The sequence below is a fragment of the Anas acuta genome, chromosome 20 (assembly GCF_963932015.1).
Source record: "Anas acuta chromosome 20, bAnaAcu1.1, whole genome shotgun sequence".
Lineage (NCBI taxonomy): Eukaryota > Metazoa > Chordata > Aves > Anseriformes > Anatidae > Anas > Anas acuta.
The window spans coordinates 5,591,256-5,603,138 of NC_088998.1; the positions used below are offsets into that span (position 1 = coordinate 5,591,256).

Genomic DNA, 11,883 nt, shown 5'->3' on the forward strand with positions numbered 1-11,883 from the left:
ACCCCCCCAAAAACACCCCCCCCCCAGCCAGCTCCAGGTCAAAGTTACAAACTTTTAATAATAATAAAAACCTATCCTACGTTAAATTAGTCGCCGCAACGAGGAGCCTCGGAGTCATACCCGGGGCACCCCCAAACCTCTCCGTGGGGGGGGGGCAGCCTGCGTCCATCTCACCCCCCCCTACACACACACACCCCAAGGGGGGGCCAGGAGTGTCCCCCCCCCACCTCATGGGGACACCCAGCGTGGCCACGGCCACCGCCACCCCCCCATGGGGCTGGCACAGACAGAAGGCACTGGGGTGAGAAGGGCCGGGATGGGGGGGGGGAATCCCATGCGTGCCCCCCCCCCCCCAGCAGTTCAAGTAAAGGGCGCAGAACCCCAAACCCCGCTCACTGGGACAGGGAGGGGTCCAGCAGCTTGAGGACCCCCCCCACCAGGTGCAGGCTGCCGGTGACGAGGACGTGGATGGCGGCCGCCTCCTGCAGCAGCACGGCCCCGCTGCTGGCCACGGGCTGGGGGTGTGCCCCCCCCTTGGGGGGGGGCGCGGGGAGGTGGGGGTCCCGGCCCTGGGCGATCCACTGCAGGGCGTGGGAGAGGCAGGGGAAGACGAGGGAGGGGGAGTTGAGGGGGCGCTCGGCCGGGGGCACCAGCAGCAGGGCTGCCCCCCCTCCCCGTAAGGGGGCCGGCTCCAGCAGCCCCCCCACTTGCCGGGGGGGGGACAACCAGGGGGTCTCCTGCCCCCCCTTCTCCTCCAGCAGCCGCCCCCACGTCTTCTGGTTCTCCAGGCAGCGGGTCAGGGCGTTCTCCAGGGTCACGGTGAAGTTTTGTTGGTCTGGGGGGGAGGGAAACGAGTAAAAAGGGGGGGGTCTGGGATGGAGGGGGGGTGCACCGGGAGGTCCCAAAGCCCCCCCCCGGCACTCACCAGCACTGCCGGTCACCGACAGCTCCGTGAAGTTGGGGCAGAAGACGGCGTAGTCGAAGTGGCAGGGCTGCAGGGAGAGGGGGGCTCAGCGTGCGGGGGGGGCACCGGGACCCCCACCCAGCACCGCAGTGCCACTGGGACCAGTCCCAGCCCAGTGGGGCTCCTGGGGGGGGGCGCACAGAGCTGGGGGGGGCAGGACGGACAGACAGACACAGCAGCTCCACCTCGTGGCTCCTGCACCCACGGCACAGCGGGGCCCAGGGGCACACGGGGGGGGCGCTCAGCCCCCTGCCAGCACCCACTGCCCCCCCGCAGCCCCCCCCCCAAAAAAAAAAACCTCACCAGCAGCAGCTTGAGCAGTGCGGCCGTGTCCCGGTCCCCCGTGGCGTTGAAGAGCAGCACGCGCACCTCGGAGCCGCTGTGGGGACAACGGGGAAAAGGGTGGGTGCCACCCTATAGCCCCCCCCAACCCCAAGGACCCCGGCACGGCCACCGGGTGTTTGTGTGCCCCCCCCGCCCCCCCCCCGTGTCCCCTCCTTACTCCTGGGGCTTGTCGTGGCTGAGGGCAGCCTGGCGGAACCAGCGGACGCAGGCCTGGATGCTGCTGGTGGTGTGCGCCCCGTCCAGGTACCACGTCACGGCGCCGTGGGGCAGCACCTGCGTGCGGCCCAGCCACTCCGTGTCCCTCAAACCTGGGGGGGGGGACACAGGGGACACAGCTGGACCCCCCCCATTTCATCACCGGCACCCCCACAAGCAGGGGTACAGCGGTGGCACAGCAGGCGGCGGCAGAGCATCGCCACGCAGCCATGCCAGGGACACCCGGGATGTCCCCAGCCTGTTACAAATGCGCTGGTGGCACCGGGGGGGGGTCACATGCGGCCCCCCCACCCCGTACCCACCCCTCACCTTGGATCATGGCATCGCTGGGGTGAAACACGGGCGCCAGCGGCACCGACGGCTCCGTGCTGGGCGGCACCTCCGGCAAGACCTCGGGACCTGCTGCGGGACGGGCACCAAAATGTCGTTCACACGCCCCCCCCAGCCCCATTTTCCACCCCGTCTGCCCCCCCCTTTCCCCGCCTTACCCTCGTAGCCCCGCCGCTGCAGCCACGTCCTGGCGAGCTGCAGTGCCAGCGCGGCGTTGGAGCGCTGGTGGCCGCCCGCCAGCCCCAGCTCCAGCGCTTGGCTCCCGGCCTCGAAGGCGTCCAGCTCCGGGCAGACGTAGAGGGGGCACTGCGGGGACAGGAGGCTGAGCCCCCCCCCCCAAACACCGCACGGAGCCCCCCCTGCTCGCTCCCAACCCCGTCCCCGAGCTCACCCCAATCTCCCGGGCTCGGTCCCGCAGCACCTCCAGTGGCCGCTCGGGCTGCGGCACGGTGAACGCCGGCACGCCGGGCTGTGGGGGGGACACACGGCATTAGGGACCCCCCCCGAGCATGGCCCCAAAGAAGCCCCCCCTCGGGGGCATGGGGGCTCGTCCCTCACCTTAAAAATGCCCCCCTTCTGCCAGGCGATCTTCTCCACCGTGTCCCCCAGGATGCTGGTGTGGTCGATGCCCAGCGAGGAGACGCCGCACACCACGGGGGTCCTGGGGACACGTTGGGGGGGCTCAGTGGGGGTGGGGGGGGTGGCACGGGGACGGTATGGGGACGACGCGGGCGCCCCCCCTACCTGATGATGTTGGTGCAGTCGTAGGCGCCGCCGATGCCCACCTCCAGCACCGCCAGGTCCACCTGGGGACCGAGGGCACGCGGGGAGACATCAGCGGTGAGCGTCCCCAGGGATTTGGGGTCCACCGGCACCACAAGCTGGGCACAGCCCCACAGGGGTCAGCCCCTGTCCCCCCCCCAAAATCCGCGGAAGCACCGCGCTGTCCCCTACCTTTTCCTGCAGGAAGACGTGGAAGGCCATGATGGTGAGGAAGCGGAAATACGCCGGCATGCTGGCCTGCGCCGCGTCCTGCCGGGACGGATAAGGATTAGGGACGACCCCAAGGGGCTCCCCGGTCCCCCACTGAGCCCCCAAAGCCCCCCCCTCCCGGCCCCAACGAGCCCCGGGAAGCCCCCACCTTGGTCTCCTCCAGGCGGTTGTAGACCAGCCAGAAGTACTTGCTGAAGAGCTCCTTGCTGAGCGGCTGCCCGTTGATGCGGATCCGCTCGCGCACCTGCACCAGGTGCGGGGAGCTGGGGAGGGAGGGGGGACACCAAAAAAAAAAAAAAAGAGAGAGAGGTGACACAGGTGACACCCTTCAGGTATGGCCCAAACACTGTCCCCATGTCCCCCCGAGCCCCCCGGCCGCTCCTGCCCACCTGTAGAAGCCGGTCTTCAGCCCGTAGCCGCGGAGGATGCGCTCAGTGAAGGCGCACGCTGAGCCCTGGGGGTGAGGCAGTGTCAGCCCTGTCCCCTTCCCTGTCCCTGTCCCCATCCCCATCTCCGTCCCCATCCCTATCCCTGTCCCTTCTGTCCCCATCCCTGTCCCCATTCCCATCTCCATCTCCATTTCCATCCCTATCCCTTCTGTTCCCATCCAAGTCCTCTCTGTCCCTGTCCCCATCTCCATCCACATCCCCATCCATGTCCCCTCTGTCCCCATGTCCATCCCCATTCCTGTCCCCATCCATGTCCCCTCTGTCCCCATCCTTGTCCTCTCTGTCCCTGACCCCTCTGTCCCCATCCCTATCCCCATCCCTGTCCCCTCTGTCTCCATCCCCATCCCTGTCCCCATCCAAGTCCTCTCTGTCCCTGTCCCCATCTGCGTCCCTGTCCCCAACCATGTCCTCTCTGTCCCCATCCCCATCCCTGTCCCTACTGTCCCTATCCTTGTCCCATCTGTCCCCATCCCTATCTCCATCCCTGTCCCTGGCCCCTCTGTCCCCATTCTTGTTCCTGTCCCCTCTGTCTCCATCCCTGTCCTCTCTGTCCCTGTCCCCATCCCCATTTCTGTTCCCATCTCCATCCCCATCCTCTAAGTCCTGTCCCCATCCCCATCTCCGTCCCCATCCCCATCCCTGTCCCTACTGTCCCTATCCTTGTCCCATCTGTCCCCATCCCTGTCCCTGTCCCCATCCGTGTCCCCCCATGCCCCCCCCTCACCTTGCCCTTCGTCCCGGTGACGTGGATGATGTTCAGCCCGTCCAGGTCCTCCACCTGCAGGTCAGCCACCCCGTGGGACCCCTGCGGCCACATCCCAGGAGGGGGGGGACAAGGGGACAAGGACCGCGGGGCCACACTCAGGGGCTGGGGGGTGTGTGTGTGGGGGTGCCCCCCCCTCACCTGCAGCCCGCTCCTCTCCAGGAAGCCCCTCATGGCCTCCAGCTGTGCCCGGGGGTCGGGGCGCTCCCTGCGGAGCTGCTCCAGGAAACTGGCGTTGGTCTGCAGCGAGTTCAGCGTGCGGATGGCGTCCTGAGGGGGCACCGCTGTCAGACACCCCCACAGCCCCCCCACCCCAAAAACACCCCCCCAAAAACACCCCCCCCACACCCCCCCAGCACCCAAACACCCCCCAGCCACCGAGTGCGGACCCCGCTGCACCCCCTCCAGTACCAGTGAGGGTCCCGCAGCCCACTTTTTACCTCAAACCCCCCCAATTTGTTGCCCCCCCCCCCAGTACCTGATAATCCGCGGCGGGGGCACGCGCGGGGCGCGTGCTCAGCCCCCTCCTCCCCCCCCTCCCCCTCCCCGCCGCCGCGGCCCGCAGCGCGCGCAGCCCCCGCGCCACCATCCCCGCCGCGCGCCTCTCAGGCCACGCCCCCCCCCGGCCACGCCGCTAAACGGGCCCCCCCCCCCCTTTTTAATAAGCCTTGACGCCGCCGCCGCCATCTTGGTTGAGGGCACACCCCCCTCCCCTCCCCTCGGCAGCCCGCCGGTGGGCGCCATGTTGGAGAAGGGCAGGGTCCCCTCATAGTGAGGGGCGCTGAGGCAGGGCTGGGAGCTCGGGGAGCCCCACAGCACAACCGCGGGGTGGGGGCTGCGAGCACAGCCTTAAACCACCCCAAAATCCTCACAAAACCCCCCAAGATGGCAAAAAGGCAGCACAGCAGCCCCGCTGCCTCCTCAGCGAGGATGCTCGGTGCCCGCTAGTTGTTACCACAGCGGGCATGGCGCCCTGTCAGCAGAGCCCTGTCAGGGCACGCTGCGCCCCGCTGCCTGCCCCTGCCCGCCCTCTGAGGCAGCTCCCCAAACTTTGGGAGGTTTAGCACAAGAAGCAGGGCCACACACAGCAGGGGGAAGGCGCTGGGGAATGAGATCACCTTTATTCACAACCGGCACGAGGCATCGGGCTGATCACTCGCAGCTAACTTCATTATTTTTTTTCCTCCCCCCTCATTTTTTCCCCACAAGTCCCCTCGCACCCAGGCACGATTCGGGATCCCCCCGCAAATTTACCTTATAGGTGTCCTTTATCATCCTCGGGGGCTGCTCCGCGTGGGGTGAGCTCCCCACCTCCTCCACCACGAGCTGAGCCACCACCACCGCGGCTTTTACATGGGCCTGGTTAATGCACAACCTCTGAAAGGCCAAAGGTTATCACCCGCCGCCTTTCGTGTGCATTTACGTGTTCGAAAGTCTTGGGATCCATGTGGCTCAGGAGAATACGGCCATGTGCAGCCGGCAGCCGTGGGGACAAGGTGCTGGGCAGGACCTGAAGGAGCACTTGTTCCGCACCAGCCAGGCCCCCGAGCTCCAGCAGAGTGAGGCAGATGCACACCAGCACCGTGTACCTCATCTCTGTGCCTGGGGACGGCCGTGGTCCTGCTCCAGAGTCACCCACGGAGGGCCAGGACACAGGAGTGGACGCTTGGGGGTTTGTACGAGTGGCCCTGGCTCCTCCAACACGGCTGTGCCACGCCGAAAGCTCTGCAAGCAGCGGGACAGGGGCTGCCTGCAAGCACCCCCAGCTCCCTTCCCAATCCAAATTCTTGCTGTGGTTAGCACTAAGCGAAAAGCAGGCAGCCAGCTAGGTGTGTCCCACAGGAATCCTAATTGCAGCTTGGAACCAAGGAAGCACGGACGCCGAGCACTGTGGCAGAGACCAATGATTCCCACCGTAAATCCCGGCTGCATGGAGCAAGGAGCTGTGTCAGCCACCCAGCAGGGCCCTTTCCAGGCTGCAGCCCAAAACTCCAGTGAGAGTTAGTCACTCCAGGCAGTATGACGACGCCTTCCCTGAGACATGTCCAAATTACTCAGAGGCACCTGCCTCATCCTACACCAGCTTCTGGGTGCTCAGAGGACACGCTGTGTAGGAGCTAAGAGCAACTGAGAGGCAGAGACGGCCACCAGCAGGGCCCAGTCTGATCCAGGGCAGCTGCTCCCAGCCCTGCGGCTCCCTGCACTGTTTGCTGAGAGCCTCAGCGAGCCCCCGCACTGACACAGCCACCTCCTCCGTCACCAGGTCCCTAACAATTGATCCACGAGATTACCCTAACCAATACAGATTGCCCCAGGGGACACGGGCTGTGGGCCAAAGCTGCAGGGAAACAACCCTGGGCTTGCAGGCGTCACCTCCCCACTCATTCACTCACACACACACACACACACACACGGCTCGCACGCCGCAGCTCCTTAGTGGCAGAGCTGCTGTGCTAGGAGAGGGGACGGCAGAGCTCGGTTAAAGCCACCAGGCACTTCGCCGTGAAGGAAGTCCCTGCCCAGAGAGAGAGAGACAGAGAGAGAGAGAGACCCCGCCAGCACACCCCTGCTCACGGCACCTCCCCGAGCAGCCCGGCCGGGACCCCGCTCAAAAGACCCTGTCGAATTCGGTCTGGTTGGTGGCCGCGGGGTTCCTGCCCTGGTTGGCTGGCTGCTGGGGCATGTGGCCACCCCGCCTGCGCGGCGGGGCCAGGTACTCGAACATGGACTGGTTGTGGGTGGACAGCATGTTTTTGAGGTCCGAGGGCATGGGGTCCGACCAGAAGAAGTCGTGGTTCAGGGCGTCGTCGCTGTCGATGCGTTGGGCGGGATCCAGCACCAGCAGCTTGTCGATGAGGTCGAGCGCGTAGGGGTCCTTGACGTAGGCTTTCAGGCGATCCTTCACCTTGCGCTTCTGGCCCTTGGGGAGCTCCAGCTTCTCAAACAGCTCGTATTTATCCACGTTCGGCCAGACCTGGGAGGGAGCAGGAAGGGGAGGGTTGGGAGGAGATGGTTCCAGAGAGCAGAAGCCATTGAAGCTAACGCCCTCGGGCAAACTGGCGTGAGGTGTGCTGCAAGAACAATGCTACTTCAGAAGCTCCAAGCCAGCAGGCCTTGTTCCCACAGCACGGAGACACTGAAGCGCACACCAAAGCCTACAGACACGTGGACAAGTCAGGACAGAATCCTCCCGGAGCGGGAACAGCACACAGCACAGCGCTCCTGAGGATGCCACAGGATTTCTGTCCTCCCACCAAAAAAAAATAAATAAAAAAAATCTACTGGGGAACCAGCTCAGGCCAACTACAACATCCAGAAAGGTCAACGGACAAAACTCCTCACTGATAACAACGTGGATGTTCGTGGCACCTTTTATCTTTAGGAACCACAGCCCGCTGCAATCACTTGTACTACCCTCAGCCCCAGTCCGGGACAGGCTGCAGCAAGTCCGTGGGTACAAAAGGGAACACCTCCAGTGCACCTACCAGCGTCCCTGCAGCCACGTGCACAGCCGCCCTCCTCTCACACCCTGTTTGATGAAAACCCTGGCCAAGGTCCCTTTCGGCTCCACCTTCCAGCAGAGGGCAGGACTGGCTGCCCTTAAGGAGCTGAGAAAGGGCTGAGCGCTCCCAGCAGGGCTGAGAGCACAGCACTCCTCATCTCAGAAGAGCCACGTTCACCCTCGGGTGTTTCGGAGGCTGCACAAGGCTAAGGAAACATCTGGAGCTCACACGAAGCAGCAAAGAAGCTCATTGTCAGAGGACACGGCCCCCAGCAGCAGGCACAACGATGCTGGGCACGCACAGCAGCCTGCACGTGGGGCAGGGAGAGGAGCGGGAGCGTTTGGCCCCAGCCCCAGCCCTCACCACCCCCCTGCAGCTCCCTCCTCCTGCCCTCACCTCCGGCGTGATGGATCCGCAGAGCTGGCTGATGAGGGTGAGCTGGTGCTGCTCCGTGTTGCCCTGCATGATGGGGCTGCGGGTCCACATCTCGGCCATGATGCAGCCCCCACCCCACAGGTCGATGGGGGGCCCGTAGTCCCGCTCCCCTACGGAGAGGCGCCGCGTTAATCACCCGGGGAGCGAGGAGGGAGGAGGAGAGGACAGAGCCCAGCGCCTACCTAGGAGCAGCTCTGGCGGCCGGTACCACAGGGTGACCACGCGGTTGGTGTAGCGGTTGGGCTGGCTGTTCTTAGCCAGGCTGAAAGCTCGAGCCAGCCCGAAGTCCGCGAGCTTCAGGACCCCGTCCCGCGTGATCAGGACGTTGGCGGCTTTCATGTCCCGATGCAAGATCTGCACGAGGACGGACGGGGAAAGATTGAGCCACCCAGGAGCCCTTCCTTGGCACCCCGGCCCCGGAGATGAAGGACAAGGAAGGATTTCCCCCAGCCTGTGCTGAGACACCCGCTCACAGAGAGCAAGGTGGGCTCGGAGCTCAGTGTGGATCCAGCCCGTTACCTTGTTCCTGTGGATGTAGTACAGCCCGTTCAGCAGCATCTGCATGACTTTCTTGATCTCCGAGAGCGTGAACTTGACGTGGGCGTTGCTGAGGAGGCCAGCCAGGTCGTGCTCGCAGAAGTCAAACACCAGGTAGATGCTGCCCTTGCAGCGGTTGTACGGAGAGGCTGCAGGAGGGGCAAGCAGGGACAGTCAGAGAGGGACCCCCGGTGCCACCACAGCTCCTCCTGACCTCCAGCCATCCCGGAGTAAAACCTCAGGGCACACAAACAGAAACAGAGACCCCACAGGCCTCAAGGTCCTTTAGACAGAGGCACTAAGGCAGCAAAAAAAAGCATTGGAAAAACAAGGGGTGAGCAGCAGATGTCATGAGAAAGGCAAGGGAAGGAGACAAAAATCTTTGAAAGCTTCATTTGTGTGCCTAACAGCTGTGGGGCTTCCTCCCTACAAACCCATCGGTGCACACAGCGCCAGCCAAGCAGGATCAGCACAGCAGCAAGGGCAAGGACAGTCCCAGAAGAAAAAAAAACAACACAGGAACAGAGAAAATCTTTCTAAAATAACATTAGAAAGCGAGGCGTTCTGCAACCTCAAACGGTATCTACGAAAACAGCCCGATCCAGATCAATACGATTTAAAACTCCAATTTCAATTGCCATTTAAAGTCAATAGCAGGAAACCTCAAATGAAGCAATCAATTTCAATCTCGTTCCTAGGGCACACGTGCAAAACATTAAAACGAGAGGCCGATTTCCATCAGCTGTACGCAGCAAAACCGCCCATCAGCAGGCAGAACACGAGGGCTGAGCTCCCCCCTGGCTGGGAGGATGCCCGTGGGTCTCTGCGAGTCCCTGACACAGGCACAGCCCTCACCACGTGAAAGGACAGAAGCTGGAGGTCTGGGAACAGTGAGTGCCACATTCCTATTTTTCACGTGAAACTGAGGTCAAAGCGGATTTGGAAGGAAAGTGGAATTTAAACAGAAACCAAACAATTTTACACGTCCACAAAAATATTTACCTTCGGCGTGCCAGACACAGGCAGTCATCACAACTGGCTTAATCACACAAGGAATTAAAAATTAACTCGGTGGCGGTGTTTTTCCTTGTACCCGCCAGTTCCAAAAACTGACAGTAATCAATAGATGCTGCGGAGTAAATTCCAGTCCCCAGTCCTGGGCTGGAGGTTTCTACCCGGTGTTTTTACAGACCAGCAGCAGCAGACAGCTGCCACTTGCGTTTTATTTAACCGAAGTGACTGGCTAGAGCATGGCAAGCTTTAACATCATCTGTCACCTCCAGAACTGCTTTTTCTGGTAAAATCCACAGAAGGGGTTGATGGATATAAAGCAGGACACGTTTTAACCCCATTTCCCTGGGAACCGAGCCAGGCCAGGTGCACTGAGCACAGCAGGCACGCTGCTTGCCCTGGGGGCAGCCTGCAGGAAGGAGGTGGAGCAGCAGGCAGCTGGGCACCAAACGGGGCCGTGGCACATCTGACCCTGCCCCGAGCCTGAGTGCTGGCTGCAACACACCCAGCGAGGGGCTGAGTGAGCCTCCAGCTGGAACACAGCTCCCAGCACGACCCCAAAAAAAACACAGCCACAAAATCCATGCCAGGAGGAACCCCCTCAGCTTTGGGTGCTCTTCAGCACAGGTTTATTTAAAGCCTCTCAGGCAGCACAGTGACAGCAGCATGCTCTGAAGAGGTTTTTTTTTTTCAGCCAAGCTGTGGCACGGCTCTAACCCGTTGAGAGGCAGCTTCCCAAACCGCGGGTGCTGTCACCCCAAGGCCTGGTAGAGCCATCCCCCCCAGGGCACAGTGCCCTGCTCAGCCGCCACATGGGGCTGAAGGAAAACCCACAGCCCCCCGGCAGCTACCTTTGGTCCTGCAGATCTCTATGAGGTTCACCACGTTCTCGTGCTTGAGCAGCTGGAGGATTTTAATCTCTCGCAGGGCCGTGATCGGGAACTGAAAGGAGAAGCAGAAGGTGTGGGTCAGGAGCGCAGGAGAGCAGCCCACAGCCGCCTGGGGGACAGGGAAGTTGTGAGCACAACAACACGGCAGGGGAGCTGCTGGAGCAGCAAAGAACAGCTTATTTATGTGCCATCAGAGCTTCAAAACGTGACACTGGGACTGTCAGAATTCATTCACCACCGTTGGTAGGGGTGATTCTGCCACCAGGCAGAGGAGTTTAAGTGACCCTGACGCCCGGTCTCCCCTGTTTGTTTGCCCGAGGGCACCGCATGGCCCTGCCTGGCAGAGCGGCCTCCCCGATACCCGTTAACACTGCTCCTCGAGACCTGGCACATCCCAGCTGTGACCATTATCAGGGAACACACAGAGAGGGAAGACACCCTCTGTTATCAGAGATCAACTCCACTCCCCGCACGCTCCCACCCCGACCTCCCCAGTCACAGCCACACGCAGCTCACCCCCTCCTTCTCGTTCTCCATCAGCACCTTCTTCAGCGCCACCTTCTTGCCCGTCTGGCGGTGCTTGGCTTTGAAAACCTCCCTGTGAGGAGGGGGAGAAGGGGCAGAAGGCTGTGAGGGGACAGGGCGGGGGTAGGGGCCAGGGGTAGGGCCCAGGGCTAGGCCGCAGCCCCCCCTCCCGGCCGCAGCCGAGTCCCCGCGGCCCGCGCTCTCACCCGAAGGTGCCCTGCCCGATCTTGGCGAGCTTCTCGTACTTGGAGACCTCGTCGCAGAAGGGGCACTCCACCATGTCGTACTGCTTGGCCATCCCGCCGCCGCCACAGCCCCGGCCCCGGCCCCGGCCCCTCTCCTCACGGCTTCCCCCTTCCCCCCCCTCCCCTCCCCACTTCCTGTTTCCCGCTTCCCGCCGCTTCCGGCGCGCCGCGCTGCCCGCTGGGAGTTGTAGTCCCGCCGCCCGCCGCCATCTTGTCAGCCCTCGCCTTGAGGCGGGCTCAGCCCATGGGGGGGGAGCCGCCTCCGCCCGCCCCTCAGCCCCCCGGGGGCTCGGTGCTGGTGGGGGGAGACCCGTGGGGATCCCCAGCCCCTGTCCCAGTGTACACGAAGCACAGCAAACACGGATGTGAAACACAAGCACTGCCCGTGCCAGGCTCTGTTTGGGGTCGTGGGTGCCCAAAGGGGGGACCCCAAATGGGCAGGGACGGGGGCGCATGGCTGGGCACAGCCCCATGGCTCCCCGCTGCCCCCACCTCACCTCATTCCTCCAGGGCCCGCAGCCCAGCGGGGTCTGGGGGCGTGAGGTGGGCACAAGGCCACCACCCAGGGACTGGGTGAGGGCAGGGGCTGAGCCTGGTGCCCAAATTTATGGGGTCACCGCGGCTGGGAAACGGCTCCGGGATCACCCGGTGCAGCCACCGGCAGCCAAAGGGGGGGC

General features: G+C 63.5%; 2 protein-coding genes across 7 annotated transcripts; both read right to left on the reverse strand.

Annotated features, from left to right (window-relative positions):
- Positions 1-38: 38 nt before the first annotated feature.
- Positions 39-5,449, reverse strand: FPGS (folylpolyglutamate synthase). 6 transcript variants are annotated; one of them, XM_068657129.1, is made up of 15 exons: positions 5,315-5,449; positions 4,202-4,330; positions 4,022-4,075; positions 3,238-3,302; positions 2,997-3,111; positions 2,810-2,887; positions 2,600-2,661; positions 2,414-2,516; positions 2,247-2,324; positions 2,014-2,161; positions 1,835-1,927; positions 1,467-1,617; positions 1,268-1,343; positions 926-992; positions 39-835 (listed from the first exon to the last, which is right to left on the reverse strand). In XM_068657129.1, the coding sequence occupies exons 1-15, from the start codon at positions 5,333-5,335 to the stop codon at positions 393-395; spliced, it is 1,683 nt and encodes a 560-aa protein (XP_068513230.1). In that variant the 5' UTR covers positions 5,336-5,449; the 3' UTR covers positions 39-392. The 6 variants fall into 6 exon arrangements, with proteins under 6 accessions (XP_068513230.1, XP_068513229.1, XP_068513228.1 ...); XM_068657128.1 differs by having other exon boundaries at positions 4,022-4,102; XM_068657127.1 differs by lacking the exon at positions 5,315-5,449 and adding an exon at positions 4,539-4,695 and having other exon boundaries at positions 1,835-1,924.
- On the reverse strand, positions 5,155-11,335 carry CDK9 (cyclin dependent kinase 9). The gene is made up of 7 exons (XM_068657133.1): positions 11,168-11,335; positions 10,953-11,034; positions 10,398-10,488; positions 8,518-8,684; positions 8,181-8,352; positions 7,960-8,108; positions 5,155-7,034 (listed from the first exon to the last, which is right to left on the reverse strand). Exons 1-7 carry the CDS (start codon positions 11,257-11,259, stop codon positions 6,669-6,671), a joined length of 1,119 nt encoding a protein of 372 aa, XP_068513234.1. The 5' UTR covers positions 11,260-11,335; the 3' UTR covers positions 5,155-6,668.
- Between the last annotated feature and the right edge of the window lie 548 nt (positions 11,336-11,883).

Bases quoted from the DNA above. Each gene is read 5' to 3' on its own strand.
- CDK9 (XM_068657133.1), bottom strand. From the start codon at position 11,259: ATGGCCAAGCAGTACGACATGGTGGAGTGCCCCTTCTGCGACGAGGTC. The intron at 8,685-10,397 runs GTAGCTGCCGGG...CCCCTCCTGCAG, and splicing joins AGAGATCTGCAGGACCAAAG to CCTCTCCGTACAACCGCTGC. The intron at 8,109-8,180 runs GTAGGCGCTGGG...GCCTCTCCGTAG, and splicing joins GCCGCCAGAGCTGCTCCTAG to GGGAGCGGGACTACGGGCCC.
- FPGS (XM_068657124.1), bottom strand. From the start codon at position 4,649: ATGGTGGCGCGGGGGCTGCGCGCGCTGCGGGCCGCGGCGGCGGGGAGG. The intron at 1,928-2,013 runs GTAAGGCGGGGA...CCCGTCCCGCAG, and splicing joins GCAGCGGCGGGGCTACGAGG to CAGGTCCCGAGGTCTTGCCG. The intron at 836-925 runs GTGAGTGCCGGG...CCTCCCCCCCAG, and splicing joins GTCGGTGACCGGCAGTGCTG to ACCAACAAAACTTCACCGTG.